At 40.7% G+C, this 16,752-nt stretch overlaps 1 protein-coding gene across 5 annotated transcripts in view; it reads left to right on the forward strand.

Moving 5' to 3' along the window:
* The first annotated feature begins 366 nt into the window (after positions 1–366).
* The window catches only part of LOC122544065 (AT-rich interactive domain-containing protein 3A-like), a 456,905-nt gene continuing 440,519 nt past the window's right edge, over positions 367–16,752 (forward strand). For 3 of the 5 annotated variants that reach the window (XM_043683096.1, XM_043683170.1, XM_043683220.1), the window contains exons 1-2: positions 367–870; positions 2,552–3,262. In XM_043683096.1, coding sequence (XP_043539031.1) covers positions 832–870; positions 2,552–3,262 — 750 coding nt within the window. In that variant the 5' untranslated portion in view covers positions 367–831. Of the gene's footprint in view, positions 871–1,024; positions 1,300–1,883; positions 2,252–2,551; positions 3,263–16,752 lie in introns of those variants that run through there. The other 2 variants (XM_043683297.1, XM_043683359.1) reach the window with 2 other exon arrangements.

Genomic DNA, 16,752 nt, shown 5'->3' on the forward strand with positions numbered 1-16,752 from the left:
TACTCTGACGGGGTCCTGCATCAAAGAGGTGCGACTCCAACCAGGGTGTTCACTTCCACTCTCGCCATCGGCTGTTGTTGTCCCGATCGGTTCAATCACATTGTGTGGGGGGAGTGGGGGCACTGGGAGCTGGATTTGTGGGCTCATCTCGTTCACCAAGGACATGGGGACATTTTATGTTCATATTTAAACGGTTAAGGGCACAGCCCGAGGTGCAACTGTCTCCAGGCGAACCCGTTTGCTTTTTTTAACCACCCCCCCCCCCCCCACCCCTCTTTAATCTGGTGCCAAGTTTGCGCCCAGCCGACTCTCTGCCCTCCAGAGCCGAGTGATGACACATCCACAAACAAAACAGAAACAGAAACATTGAGGTAGTGCAGACCCCGCAGTGAGAACCAAGGCTGTTGTGCCCTGGAATTGGGAAACATGTATCCCTACTAGAAGTGGGATCCGGCTGTCATTACTTCCCCCACAGCCCCTCCGCTGCCTCTTCTATTTATCAACACATTGACGTCTATTTAGCAAATGGGAGTAGAGGTCTGGCTCTTTCAGACCAGGTTACGCAAGCGCCCCAGCGCTTTTGAGCCACTTGTTGCAATTGGAGGGCGATATTTAATGGTTGGCAGTGATATACCTATGTATGTGTGCGGATCTATATATGTTTCTATGTATGTTGCATGCTGTGAAAAGGAAGCAGCGAGTCCCCAGAGGGACTGGATCGGGAATATCGAAATCAGAAAAGAAAATCTGGACTGTCCAAAGGGAATTCTCCATGTGGATAACGAGAAAGGAAAGTAAAACAGCAAGAAAACAGCAACACCAAAATAGATCATGGTTGACAACGCGAGTATAGTGGCTAAAGCAACGCTGGTGAGGAATTTCAAAATCATTTCTTATATCACTTATCCACTTTCTCTCCGTCTCTCCCTGTCTCACTCGGCTCAGATCGCCTGGAGGCGTAATTCGGCAGCTCTCTCTCTCTCTCTGTAAATATTTTAATCAGGTTTGGCGGTGGGGGGAAGCGATTTTTACAGAGATAAAGTGTTACTAAATAGGAGTCGTGACAGGATCTGCAACCCGTCACAGGGAGGGAAGACGGAGGGAGCAAGAAAATGAAAGGGCAGATTGTTTAATCTGGGAACAAACGACTGAATTGAAAAAAAAACTGTGTACATCCAGAGATAAAACAGAAGGCAGGACTTCAGGCAAATCCGAGTCAACGCTGATCGACATATTAAAAAAAAAGACGGGCGTTTGTTCGGGTTGGTCCGTTTGTTGAGATTTTGTTTCTCGGGAAAGGTAAATTCCATGTTCACATTCTCAACCCCCCCTCCCCACCCCCAACAACAACAACAAAAGAAAGTCAGCGGCGATAAAGCGATGAAACTTGTGATGAGCGATCGCTGAGATTAAGAGTGCGGCAACGGTCGGGCAGCGAGCGGAATAAATAAAGTGAATGAATGGCCCGTTTCCACCCAGAAAAGAATCTAGAAATATTTATAACTAAACAGCACATGTTAAAAACAAAGTTTTTTTATTGTAAGGAGGGAGCGGTGAATGCAATGATCCAAGCTCTGTAGGTTTTTTCCCCCCAAGCAGGGCTGACTTGAATTTTGGTAAATTTATGGGAAATCTGTGAAATCTAACATTTATGTGGCGAGAGGGGGGAGGGTGTGAGGGGGATTATGTTTGTGCAATGAGAAGCTTTCCTGGTGATTACCGACAAGAAAAAAAAGTTTTTTTTTGAAGGATTCTTCCTGAAGCTGGGAAGAGACCAAGTCACATTGTAACCAATTCTGGAATGTATATCCTCGACGTTGGATTTACAAATGAGAATCTCTCGAAATGTTGTACTTTCTAAGTTGCTAGATAGTGTCTCCAGAGCGACATTCTAGGATGTGTTTCTCTTTTGGGCTGGTTTGCAGTTGCCGGAGTCACTTGTTTCTGAGGCCAGGCTTTAATGGGGCGTTGCACAATAGGGTCAGGTCATATTTAATTCAGTCTTATTATGAGGCGCATTTGGATTTCCGTGCCAACAAATAACAACCAAAGGAGCAGCGATCGCTCGGTCTATATCAAATAGTCGGTGCTTTTCACAACCCACCAGACAAAAAAAAAGTAAACTTTCTTTCGTTAAAACAAAAGCGCAACGATTTGAGCAAATTGCGCTTGGAATTGCAGTGCGATCTGCTGGTTTCATTTGCAATCCTCTGCACTGTCTGTGTGAGCCCCGGGGAACAGTTTAAAGAAGGTGCCTATTAAAAGTTTCAGTAAACGCAGATTGCGGGGGTTTGAAAATGCATGCACTCTTGATACAAATTCCTGATTTTACTTTTAATATACTCAGTCGAGTCCTGCAAGTTAACGATGCAGTAAAGTTTCGCTTTCCTCGCTTGAGTATGTTGTAGTTTTGGATTATTTTTAAAGGAAAGACCAGGAGCTTCCGCCTGTTAAATACTCATGGTCAGCTTGCGTGCGAAGTTTGGTCAAATTGTCCCGCATGACTATTTTTGTTTTTTTTTGTTTCCCCCCCCCCCCCCTCCTGTACCAGCACCAAGGTTTAACAACCTCTAATGGACTCGGCCTGATCTCCTCTGGAAGTGCACACTACCAGGCTCCCCACGGCATGAAGCTGGAAGCGGTGATGGAAAACCTGCAGAGGCAGCAGCAGGCCAGGCTGGAGCTGGAGGAGAGGCAGAGGAAGGAGAGGGAGAGGGATGTGAGCCGAGCAGGAGCTGACAGCCAGCAGCAGCAGCAGCAGCAAGCCGTGAGCGCCGCTGTGCACCAGCACCTGGCAGCAGCCCAGCAAGCAGCCGCCCTGGCAGCGGTCCGAGCCGCCGCTCTCGCCGGCTTAGGGGACGCCGGCCCCGGATCGAGCGGGGCCCATCGGCCGCTAGTGACAGCGCAGCGCCGCCGCGTCCCATCCGCCCTCTCCGAGTCCGAGGAAGACGAGCCCGAGCCCGGGGAAGAGGAGGAGGAGGAGGAAGAGGAGGAGGAAGAGCTGGGAGAGGAGGGAGACGAAGAGGAGGAGGAGGAGGAGGAGGAGGAGGAAGGGATGGATGGGAGTCAGATCCATCGCGTTTCCGGGGTGCCAACCCCCGGGCACACTCTCAAAGGGACCCCTGTCCAGCTGTCCAGATTCGGGCAGCATCACTACCACCTTCCCGGCCAATCTCACTCCCCAGTCGGTATCCCTCAGCCGCCGCAGTCCCAGCAGCAGCAGCAGCAGCAGGAATGGACCTACGAGGAACAGTTCAAGCAGGTAAGCGAACCTTTCCTCTCCAGTTTGGGCCAGGGTTTGACCCAGTTTACCAGGTGGGGTAAAGGGCATGTGTGCGCAGAATTAGCCAGAGTTGGCCATCTCCCGGAGTTGGCACCATCAAGCCAACTTTCCTAGGATATGACTGGCTCTTTGCCTGTTGGGTTACAGCAGGAAGCAAGGAATTCAGGATGCTGAGCTGAGACTATGTTGAGTTTATTTTGTGTGTTTTATTGTGGGGGAGTCCGCAGAGCGATCTTCAGCAGGCGAAAATCCGAATTCGTACAGAACGAATATGTTTGAAAGAAGTGGAATATCCCGAGTTTAGAGGATCTTGTTAAGAAAAATAACGATACAACAATTAAGTGTGTACACACGTTGTGCCTATAGATTGGGAGTACAGACTAATGGCTTTAAACTGTGTAATTTGTGCTGTATATCAAGTTACTTTGTACTGAAGCAAATAGAGTCTTGGCACAGGTAAACTGTGCCATGTACTTAGTGACAGGTAGTTTCCCTCCATTCATTTTAACAGGTTTCTATCACTGAATGTTTAAAGAGAACGTTAAACCTCTCTACACTGAGGACAGATGTTAGGAATGTTTATATCGCCAAAGTAAAGCACGTTGTTAAATGCGAAGTTCTTTTCACTGGAAAGTTTAAGAAAGTTGTAACTAATTTTCTGTCTGTTAAATTTTGGTACTGGAAGTTGTTCACATTTCAAATACATTCATTCCTGTGTCACTGGGATGATTAAGTCTGAGAAATAGATCAGAGACTGTAAAAATGTACAGTTTTTATTTACTATTACACTTGCAATGCAATTTTAGTGACTTTGCATTTCATCTTTCAACACTTTCTTCCTATATATTGGTGGGTTTTCTTTTCTGCTAATGCTAAAAGGAGGTTATAAACTTACTGTTAACACAAATCATTTCACTTTATGTTAGGCTACTTTGTTTAGCAGTTTCTCAGGTTTCAAATTCAACCTCAGTTTGATTGAGAAAGTTGAGGGTGGCTTCAGACCAAACCAGGAGGAACTTTGAAGGAAGTCATTCAATTATTAATTGTCATGGAATTACAGTGAATGAGTGAATTCATTGGACACCTTGTATCAATTTGTTAAAGTATTTTTCAGTAGCCCAGCAAATTCAACCAAAGAGTTTCTGGGTCATACAAACCAAGGAGATTCCAGGTCTAAACTGAGCTAGCTAATCTCAGCTTTGTGCATCTCATGTATGCCACATTAGTTTCAATACATCTGATCTAAGAAAGGGAAAATTGGCCAAAGTTTACCCTACTCATCAAAAGCAGCAACTGTTGATGGAATTAAACGTGAATGAGAACGAAATAGGGTTTGGTTGTAAGGCCTTCCTCAAGCAAATGGCCTGTCAAAAGAGTTAATAGATGCACAAGAATCTTGACAACTTGAATGAGGTGTATGAGGGTAATGCTGCCTGTGAAATTCTCATGCAGTAAGAAATCAACATGTTCAGAAAGTAACAATATTTTTTCTCAATGTTTACCTTGCAATTTAGAATGTTTTCAGCACTTTTAACATCAGTTGCTTTTGGATGAGTTAATGTAATGTTGCATCACATAAACCTTCTGCTTGAGTTACCATTGATTTAGTTCATAAAATATATTAGAGGGGATTGTATCCTAATCATGATGTATAAATTTAACCAAACCATAGTGCTTTAACTATTTGCAACATTTTTTATTCATGTAGTATATTTCAATGATTAGAAATGTGCTATTACTTTCCAGAATGGGTTTACACTTATGTCAAAATGTGTGCATACTCATTGCATATAAATCGCTGCTACATGCAGGATTTTATCATATGCTGACTTTTTCACATTTCTGCATATACAGGCCTATTTTATACCCTTGTATAATAGATTCTATCTTTGTTCTTTTGAGTACAACAAGGCTTTACTGGAATTTGCAACAATTCTCTGATGATTTTGCAACTTCTACATAATATACTTTACCCAATAATGGTAATGTAACTTAGTGACCTGTAAAACTATTCAAATTAATGAAAAGTAGGGGATGATCAAGTAACTTAATTGCATGGGCATCAGTGCCCAATGTCAAAATCACTGTTTGCAAGCAAAATAACGCTGCAAAAACAGAGCAGTTCCAGCAGGTCACCAGTCGAGGTTTGTTACATTACAAGCACATTACTCTGGATGACGGAAATCTAAAATTAAAAATATGCTAAAAATACTCGGAAGGTCTGTGGAGAGAAAAACAGAATTAATGTTTCTAGTAGACGACCTTGCCTCAGAATTGCAATGTGTTTAACATTTCTGTATGTCTTAATATGTATTCGGAGGAAAAAGCAGGATAAAGAGCTATGGGGAGCAGGCAGGAAAGTGGAGTTGAGATCAAGATAAGATCAGTCATGATAATCTTAAATAGCCAAGTGGGCTCAAAGGGCTGAATTGCCTACTCCTGCTCCTCATTCCTATGTTCCTATGTAATTAGTAATGAATGGATGGATTTCAATCGCATTTTGACTAATTATCAGCTAATTCCAGTACAACTAATTAACAAGACAGTTATTAAGTTGTTGAAAACAAACAATTCCTCTCCCATTATTTTGCATTTTATGACACCAGTTCATGTTTGTGCAAAAGTAAGACTAGATAACGAGTTAGAAATTGAATTTTATTTGGGAACTATTTCCTTTCACGAATAAATCCTGCCCAGGTACTTTTTAAAGAACTAGTGCACTTGCAGGGAAGTGTTCCTTAGTTGCAACAAAAATCTAACAAAACCCAGATAGTATGTGTGAAATTCCTGCTGTTAGATTCAAATTTGTTTTAATTAATTGATTTTGTTGTGTATCATAGCTAAGTGTGTACAATATGATTTTAATGCCATTTTAAAAAATTGGATAAGACAAAACAGTAAGACCATAAAACCATGAATGGGTCAGTTACAAATATTGCCAGTGGCGACAGAGAGTAACCAGATGCTTGGGATTACAAGAATCCATTGAAAAATTATACACTTTCAACAAAAATAGTAGCCGGGGCTCAGTACCTTCTTATTACACCTTGTACAAAGTCTCGTGCATCAAACAACCATAACTTTGATCCTTGGTCTATGTGGAGTTAGCTGATCTTGCCCAGCAATTGAAGCCCAGCAATTGGCTTCAGCCCCCATGGGTTTGGAGGGTGATGTGGTAGGAGAAATATCCAGGATTTCTGGTTGCAGTGACCCATGTTGGAAAATGAGTGGTCATCAGATCTTGAAAGAATTTGACTCAGCTCCTGTGTCACCCATGAGCAAATTGGTTGCTCACACTGTCCAGAGTGATTTATAAAGATGGCCATTTGAACAAGGTGTCTGAGGAAGCTGAGTACCCTTGAACTGTAGCTCAGCATAAGTGAGAGGCTGCAGGACAGTAAGGGTGAAAGCTGAATCAAATAACAGTTAGTAAACAAAAATAAAATCTACTTGGTTTTCTGTGAGCGCCAAATGTAGGTGATCCATATTTTTTGTTAAAGATACAATGCAACAATTGAAATAGATAAGCATTTGACTTGATTTGGTTTGCCCATTTCAACTTTTATACTACTAGGTAAGGAAAGGAGGGACTACTAATGCTGTTAACCAAAGCTACCAAAAATGGCTTCCAGCAGTGTGGAACGACTTTCCCATCTGCTTCTAATTTGCAAAGTACCAGGTATCAATTATAGACTGAGCTTAATTTGACATGGAAAATGGAAGCACTAACAATCTCTGATCATTAGGATTATTTTCCAATACTTTTCCTCCTGACCTCTCCTTAGTATGCATTGTTCATCAGGCTCATTTGGAATTGCTTAAGACTACATGTGAACAGTTGCTTAAAAGTGAGTATAGCAAGAGGTAATTGTTAACAGAAGTTTGACTTTTGCGCACATGTATATGCTCCTTGTATTAGGAAAAGGCTTTACAATACTGTGTTGGGTCTGTAGACTACACCGTAATGACTGTTTGTGAATTGCACTTTGTAAGTAATGGACTCAAATAGGCCAAAAATATGTGGCAAAAAAATTGGATTGATAGTATTGTTTTAATTGCCATTTGATTGGGATGCACTTTAAAAATATAAGTGTATATATATATATATTGTTATAATGAAAATACAGGGTTGGTATTGAAGTCAGTCACACTAATAGAAGTAGCCCATTGTGGTGATATGTTGGCTGGTGATTTTGTTCTATAAAACTTTACCTCTCCTCTCCTGTAAGCATTGTCATTTAATGGATCAACCTCAAAAAACTTCAACTCCCTTATGTTGCATTGCCCAAGTGACAGCTCATATTGTTTGAGTCTGAGCATGTTTGTAAGCTACATGTGTGGAAGGGATATAGGAGATGGAATTACTGGTAACTAGGAGGATGTAACCATTTTTAAAGCAAAATTAATCTAATTTACACATGCATGCATAAAACAAAATTAAGCTGTATTTGCTGGAAATCATAAACTAAAACCAGAAAATATAAAAAAAAACAACAGGTTATTAGACTTCTGTCAATAAAACAGATAAGCTTCACCGAACTGACTGAGTTGTTGCTTGTTTACAGCTGCCACATTTTTGGTCACTGCATCATATTTAGAAGTAGAACTCCTGTGCCTGATATTTCCACTTCCTAGTCTGGGGTCATAGTAGCCAAGGATGATGCTCTAAAGGATGGTCAACTGTGAAAAAATCAATTCCAAATCCTTTTTCCACCAAGCAGTGCATTTAGTTTGTGAGCTATTAAAGTGTACTTTAAGCAGATTTAAAAATCACACAACACCAGGTTATAGTCCAACAGGTTTAATTGGAACCTGTTAGACTATAACCTGGTGTTGTGTGATTTTTAACTTTGTACACCCCATCCAACACCGGCATCTCCAAGTCATGAAGCAAATTACTTGACTACTGTGGACAATAAAAGCTCATGGGGTAATATATTGACATGGACAGAAATTTGACTGGCTCGCAATAGACAAAGATTAGGCATGAATGGGCCATTTCCTGTTTGACAAGATGTGTTGAGTGGTGTGCCACAGGGATCAGTGCTGGGGCACCAACATTTTACAATTTATTTTAATGACTTGGATGAAGCTACAGTTGCTAAATTTCTCATATGAACAAAGGTTGGATGAGTTAGGCTTGTATGGTTTGGAAGAGTGACAGGTGACTTGATTAAAACATATGAGATCCTCAGGGACAAAAGCAGAAATTCCTGGAAAAACTCAGCAGGTCTGGTAGCATCTGTGGAGAGAAAACCGAATTAACATTTAGGGTCCAGTTTCCTTTCTTCGGAACTGATTGTAGATGAGAAATGGTTTGGTTTTTCCAGTAATTTCTGTTTTTGTTTCAGTTCTTATGGTCTTATGATCTTATTATTTCCAGCATCCACAGTTCTTTGGTTTTCTTTTGTTTGTCAAGATCTTCAGCAGTCTTGACAGGCCCAAATTCATATACTTGATTCAAGCAGGATAAAATTACAGAGGGATGCTGTGGTAATTGGTTAATTTTAACAATGGATGCAAAATTAACAGAGACAGTGTCAGTGCATTTTAATTACTTGAAAATTGATGTTCATGCATTCAGCTACTCTAGCAATCTAAGAGGCAGCTTTTTCATACAGAGGGTGGTGAGTGTATAGAGTGAGCTGCCAGAGGAAGTGGTGGGGACTGGTATAATTACAACATTTAAAAGGTATCACGAATGGGTATATGAATAGGAAGGGTTTAGAAGGATATGGGCCAAGTGATGGCAAATGGGACTAGATTAGTTTCGGATATGTGGTCGGATGGACGATTTGGACTGAAGGGTCTCTTTCCTTGCTGTACATCTCTATGATTCTATGTCAAGCCTGAACTGTTCCACCTTTCTAACTCATTTTCCTCTTTTAAAAAACATCATCTATTTAACTAAGTATTTGGTCATCTTTTATTTTTGTTCGATATTCCTTCACAGATGGAGATTTGTATTAATTGGGTGTAGACCTGCTGGTGGCTAGTCAGGCTTATCTGTGAACAGAGTTTGACACAGTGAGTGTAAGTGAAGTTGTAGATGTTGCTGGAAACAATTGGCTTCATACTAATCCTTTTCTGTTTCATGCTAATTTTCTGCTCAGTCTGAAATGTGTGTGTGGCACTCCATGTAGCATCTTAAGGCATCACCATCTATGGCCTGCGCTTCCCAACAGTGATGGTCAGTGTTACACACAGAGAATTATATCTTTAGAGAGAACTCAAAGCTCCTTATATAGCTTGATGTATTGGTTTTGAAATCCCCCAGCCTAGGGTAAAGACCTTTGCTATTCACCTTTTCTATGCCCCCTCATGATTTTATAAACCTTGATAAGGTTACCCTTCATCCTCCCAGGCTCCAGTGAGAAAAGGTCCCAGCTTATCCAGCCTATCCTTATAGATCAAGCCCTCCAATCCTACTAACATCCTTCCATGATAATATTGAATGGTAGAGCAGGCTTGAAGGGACAAATAGCTTTCTCTTATTTTCTATGGTTCAATATCTGACATATGGAGGACAAAACTCTATGCAGTAACATTTGAAGTGATCTTGCCAATTTTCTGTACAGTGTGGCAACAATCCCCCTCTTTTAGACACATCCTTCTTTCAATGAAGCTGAACATTCCATTTTTCTTCCTAATGGTTGCCATAATTGCTGTGTAACTCTTTATGATTCATGTATAAGGATGCCCAGATCTCGCTGAGACAAAACACTGTGCAGTCCACCTGCTCAGCAGCACCTTGGTTTCAGTGGGGCAATGGTGGAACACTATATCTGGCATGTTAACTTGATAGGCCTGGGCTGAGGGATAAACTGGGAAGATGGAGATTTAAATGGACAAGTTGGGTGGGAATTTGGGAAACCTCAGAGTTGATGGGGTGAAGAGGGAGGGAATGTATACATTTAGGTGCTAAAAAGCAAAAAACCTGAGTCTGAGACTCATTGCGTGAGGAGCAACTGCTGTTTCCCTCCATCATGCTGTAAATAACAAGCGCACAATAGACCTGAAAATGGCTTGGATTGGCAGGGTAAGTGTTTTCTTCTGTAAAGGAGAGCGCATCACTTTATAATAATGTGAGGCCCTTCAAAGCTGAACGTTATTAAAGACAACCGTATAAAATAAAGACACCTCGGTGCACTACGTGCTGTATGCAAACCTTACTCACCTACCCAAGCACTCTTCACCACAAGAATCAATGTCAGTAATGGTGGTGATGCACAAGTTACGTATTGACCCCCACAGGAGGAACTCCAGCAAATATGAGGTTTTCCTTTTCATAGAAGGTGAGGAGCTACATGTTGGGTACTACACCACACTTCTTGGCTCTCTCTGTCCTTCCATGAGTCATTTCGTCCTGGAATAAGCAAAGGGAAGGGTTGAGATGAACGTTGGTGGCACATCTGTTAGTACTAGTACAGGTGGGGGGAAAGTGATGAGGTGTCCTGAGTGAATGAGTAGACAGCACAGGGAACATGTGTGTGTGTGTGTGTGTGTGTAAGTGAAAGATGTGGGGGGCAGGATTGGAGAAGGTAAGAGCAAGTGATGAAGATTTGTATGTAAGGAGGGTAGTAGAAAGGCAAAACTAATGGAAGAAAGCACAGTTAGGTATAATTTATAGATCAGGGTTTAGATTAGAGTGGTTGGATGGGGAATTTTAAGACTGGGGGTATATTTTTAAGGCGATTTTAAAAAAACATGCAGCAAATGTTTTACACAGAGGGTGGTTCACATGTGGAATCAACGTCCTGAGGAAGTGGTGGGTATAGGTACAGTTACAATGTTTATAAGACATTTGATAGATACATGAATGGGAAAGGTTTGGAGGAATATGGGTCAGGAGAAAACAGGTGGGATAAGATTAGATTAGAGCTCCATTCCTGATGAAGGGCTTTTGCCCGAAACGTCAATTTTCCTGCTCCTTGGATACTGCCTGACCTGTTGTGCTTTTCCAGCACCACTCTAATCTAGACTCTGGTTTCCAGCATCTGCAGTCCTCACTTCTGCCTATAATTTATAGAGCCCCTAATAGCAGCTAGTTTGTCTGACAGAGAATAAATGGGGGCATGTAAACAAGGCAATGCACTAATCATGGGTAATTTTAATCTTCATGAATATTGGGAAAATCTAATTGGCAAAGGTAGCCAGGAGGAAGAACTCATTGGGTACACTTAGAACTGTTTCCGGGAACAATATAGTCATAGAGTCATACAGCATGGAAACAGACCCTTGGTCCAACTAGTCAATGGTGAACTTAATCCCAAACTAAACTAATCCCACCTGTCTTCTCCTGACCCATATTCCTCCAAACTTTTCCTATTCATGTACCTATCAAATGTCTTTTAAACATTGTAATTATACCTATCTCCATCACTTCCTCAGAAAGTTAATTCCACATGTGAACCACCCTCTGTGTAAAACATTTGCCGCATGTTTTTTAAAATCTCCTTAAAAATGTACCCCCTAGTCTTAAAATTCCCCATCCTACCATTAACTCTATCTATACCTCTGATTATTTTATAAACTCCTACCAGGTCTCCTCTCAAAACGCTAGTGCGGCCACACTTAGAATATTGTGTACATATTTCAGGAAGGATGTGGAAGCATTGGAAAAGGTGCAGAGGAGATTTGCAAAGATGTTGCCTGGTTTGGAGGGAAGGTCTTATGAGGAAAGGCTGAGAAACTTGGGTCTGTTTTCATTGCAAAGAAGAAGGCTAAGAGGGGATTTGATAGAGACATACAAGATGATCAGAGGATTAGAGAGGATAGACAGTGAAAGTCTTTTTCCTAGGATGAAGATGTCAGCTTGTACGAGGGGGCATAACTACAAATTGAGAGGTGATAGATTTAAGACTGATGTCAGAGGCAGCTTCTTTACTCAGAGAGTGGTAAGGGCGTGGAATGCCCTGCCTGCCAATGTAGTTAACTCAGCCACATTAGGGAGATTTAAACAATCCTTGGATAAGCACATGGATGATGATGGGGTAGTGTAGGGGGACGAGCTGAGAATAGTTCACAGGTCAGTGCAACATCGAGGGCTGAAGGGCCAGTTCTGCACTGTATTGTTCCATGTTCTATGTTGTTCTATGTTCAACCTCCCATACTCCAGTGTAAGAAGTCCCAGTCTATCCAATCTTTCTTTATAACTCAAGCCTTCCTTATGAGACAGCATCCTAGTAAATCTCCTCTGAACCCTCTCCAGCTTAATAATATCCTTCCTATAACTGTGCGACGAGAACTGGACACAGTATTCCAGAAGAGACCTCACCAATGTCCTGTACAACCTCAACATGACTTCCCAACTCCTATACTCAAAGGACTGAGCAATGAAGATAAGCATGCCAAGCACTTTTTTAACCACCCTGTCTATATGTGATGCAAACTTCAAAGAATTATGTGCCTGCACCCCTAAGTCCCTCTGTTCTAAACACTACCCAAGGCCCTCCCATTAATTGTTTAAGTCCTACCTTTGAACCAAAATGCAATACCTCAGATTTATCACTAGAGATCAGACTATTTTGGATCTGGTAATGTGTAATGAACTATGTTTAATAAATCACGTCAAAGTAAGAGATCCCCTAATGACCATAGCATGGTAGATTTTAGCATTCAGTTTAAGAATGAGAAACCTGGGTCAGAAGTAAGATGTTATACTTTAATAATGGTAGCTACATAGGGCTGAGTTGGTTAGAGAATAGATGGGTGAGGAACAATAGCAGATGGTTAAGAAAATTGTTCATGACTCACAGCAAAGATGCTTCGCAGTGAGTTAAAGGATTGTAGGAAGGGGATAAACTAACCATGGTTAACTGAGGAATTAAAGATAATAGCTAAAATTTTTAATTTATAAGAGAATAAAGGGTTTTGGGGAAAAGGCAGGAACATGCAGTTGAAAATGATCATTCAGCTATGGTCTCAAAATGGTGGCGAAGACTTAATGGACTGAATGGCTTACTTCTGCTTATGTGCCTTGAAAAAACACACAGTATGGTAAAGTTTAGTGGGAAAGATTTAAAAGCCAGCAAAAGATGACCAAACAATAAAGATGGAGAAAATAAACTACAAGACAAACTAGGAAGTAGTAGAAAAATGGACTGCTAAACTTCTTTAAATATATAAAAAAGAAAAGAGAAGATAAAATGAACATAGGCCCCTTAGACAATGAGGCTGTGCAAATAATAATGCGGAATGAGGAAATTGCAGAGGAGTTGAATAAATACTTTGCATTAGTCTTCAAGGTAGAGGGCATGAATAGAATTTCAAAATTACTAAATGATCTATGGTAGAAGAAGGTGGGGAGGAGAATAAAGAAAGTAGCTATTACTAGAGAAGGAGTACGAGGAAATGTGTTGGGGATGGAAACTGATAAGTGCCTTGTACTTGATGGAATACATCCTAGGATTTTAAAAGAAGTAGCTACAAAGATACTTGATTCACTGGAAGAAACAGGAAATGTCTTAGATGGTTGTAATAAAACATTCCTATTCAAAAAGTGAGATGAACAAAGCAGTTAATGATAGAACAGTTGACTTGTTATTGAGAAAATGTTACCGTCTATTATTAGCAAAGCATTTAGAAATACATAGTACAATCAAGCAGAGTTAAAATGGCTTCATAAGAAGAGAAGATGTAGAAGCAGAAGTCAACTATTCAGCCCATTGAGTCTACTTCACCATTCAATTAGAACATGACTGACTTGATAATCCTCAACTCTCGATTCTCGCCTCTTCTCCATAGTCCTTGATGTCCTTACTGATCTAAAATCTGTTTATTTCATATTTATGTATACTGAAGGTTCAACCACTGGTTCCTTGGTTTTCTTATACTTTTTTCTTGCAATAGAGAGTTTAAGTTCCAACCTTCCTTTTGCCCCTTGATTTTCTACAATTATTGGATATTTTTAATACCTTTCACCATGAAGATAAATAAAACTTGTTTAAAGTCTCTGCCATTCCTTGTTTTATGGGGGGTATTAAATAATTAGTTTATCTTACAATCTAAGAAATCAGTGCACCCTTTGGTTGCTATTTTCTTTTTTACATACTTCTCACAGCTTTTTCTGTGCATTGTTCATATTTATTTCTAGTTTACCCTGTCATTCTAATTTCTTAATTTTCTTTTTGTTATTCTTTGCTGGTTGATAAAAGTTTCCCAAACCTATGACTTACCAGAAACCTTCATGGCATTGTGTGCCCTGACTTTCAATATCATCTTTAATTTACTTGGTTCGCTATGGATAGTTCATTCTTCTTGTAGAGGTGTTTTTTTCTTGATGGCATAGATCTGTGTTGAGAACCATGAAATATCTTCTTAAATGATTGACACCGTTTTTGTAATTGTCTCACCTTTTAACTTATTTTCCCAGTTCACTTTAGCCAACAAATGTTCTCATAAACTTAAATACAATGTAACAGACTAATTTCAGAAACTAATTTCTCATCTTCAAACTGATTTTCAAATTCTAGCATGTTATAATCAGTCATCTCTAGAGGATTCACTACCTTGAGATTATTACTTCATCCTTTCCCGTTACATATAGCTCAGTTTAAAATGTTTTATTTCCCTGATTGTTCGAAGAAATGGTCCTGAATATGCTCCATAAGCATGTCCTCAAGACTACCTTTACCAATTTACTTTGGCTAATCTTGTATGAAAATTTAAATTGCACATGATAATGCAGGCTTTTCTTATAAGCCTGCATTATCTATTGATGTGTACTTTGTCTTACAGTATAGCTACAGTGGGGCTTTGAGGCCCCATAAATTAATTTCACGGGTGACTTTGTTCACTTGGCATTTCTTATCTGCACTCACACTGATTCCATATCTTGATTGTCTAAGCTAAGATAACTTTTTCACTACTGTATTGATCTCATCCTTTATTAACAAAGCTACGCTACTACCTTTTCCATTCTTCCTGACTTTTCAAAATATCTGATAACTTTGGATTTTCAGTTCCCAGGCTTGGTCATCTTGCAAACACATCTCTATAATAGCTACATATTGCGTCTATTTATTCGTATTTATTCGTGCTATCAATCTATCTATATTGTTGTGAATATTTTGTGTAAAATATAACTTTGAACTCTATTTCTACCATTTTCTCCCTATTTTCTTGTCTATTCTTTTGCTTGCCTGCTCGGTTGCTTTGGTTATCATTACCCATGTTGCTACTCTGTACTGTTAACTTGTCTTTTCTCATTAACTCCTTAAGTTATCTAATTATCTCTGGCAGCAGTGATAGTGGATGCATTGGTTATAATATTTCAACATTCCCTGATTGTGGGGAAGGATGCCGTGGACTGGAACAAAAGCTAATAAAACATAGAATATAGAACAGTATAGCACAGTTCAGGCTCTTCGGCCCTCAATGTTGTCCAGCCTTTTATCCTACTCTAAGATCAGACTAATCTATATACCTTTCATTGTACTAACTTCTATGTGCTTACCCAGGAGTCACTTAAATGTCCCTAATGTGTCTGACTGTACTATGACTGCTGGCAGTGCATTCCACACACCCACCACTCTCTGAGTAAAGAACCTACCTCTGACATCTCCCCTAAACCTTCCTCCAATCACCTTAAAATTGTACCCCCTTGTGATAGACATTTCAGCCCTGGGAAAAGTCAGTGGCTATCCACTCTATCTTGGCCTCTCAACATCTTGTACACCTCTATCAGGTCACCACTCATCACTCCAATAAGTAAAGCCCTAGTTCCCTCAAACTTTCTTCACAAGACATGCCCTCCAGTCAGGCAGTATCCTTGTAAATTTCCTCTGCACCCTCCCTAGAGCTCCCACATCTTTCCTAGAATGAGGCAACCAGAACTGAACACAATATTCCAAGTGTGGTCTAACCAAGGCTCTGTAGAGCTGCAGTATAACCTCGCGGCTCTAAAATACAATCCCCCCTGCTAATGAAAGCCAACATATCATATGCCTTCTTAACAACCCTATTAACCTGGGTGGCGACTTTGAGGGATCGATGGACATGGACCCCAAGATCCCTCTATTCCTCCACACTTGCAAGAATTCTGCCTTTAACCCTGTATGCTCTATTCAAATTTGACCTTCCAAAGTGAATCACTTCACACTTTTCCAGGTTGAGATCCATGTGCCACTTATCAGCCCTTTTCCACATCCTGTCAATGTCTTGTTGCAACCCAAAACCACTCTCCACACTATCCATCACTCCATCAACCTTCGTGTCATCAGCAAAGTTATTAACTCACTCTTCCACTTCCTCATAGAACATAGAAGAATACAGCGCAGTACAGGCCCTTCGGCCCTCGATGTTGCGCCGATCCAAGCCCACCTAACCTACACTAGCCCACTATCCTCCATATGCCTATCCAATGCCCGCTTAAATGCCCATAATGAGGGAGAGTCCACCACTGCTACTGGCAGGGCATTCCATGAACTCACGACTCACTGAGTAAAGAACCTACCCCTAACATCTCT

Source organism: Chiloscyllium plagiosum, chromosome 1 (genome assembly GCF_004010195.1).
Source record: "Chiloscyllium plagiosum isolate BGI_BamShark_2017 chromosome 1, ASM401019v2, whole genome shotgun sequence".
NCBI lineage: Eukaryota > Metazoa > Chordata > Chondrichthyes > Orectolobiformes > Hemiscylliidae > Chiloscyllium > Chiloscyllium plagiosum.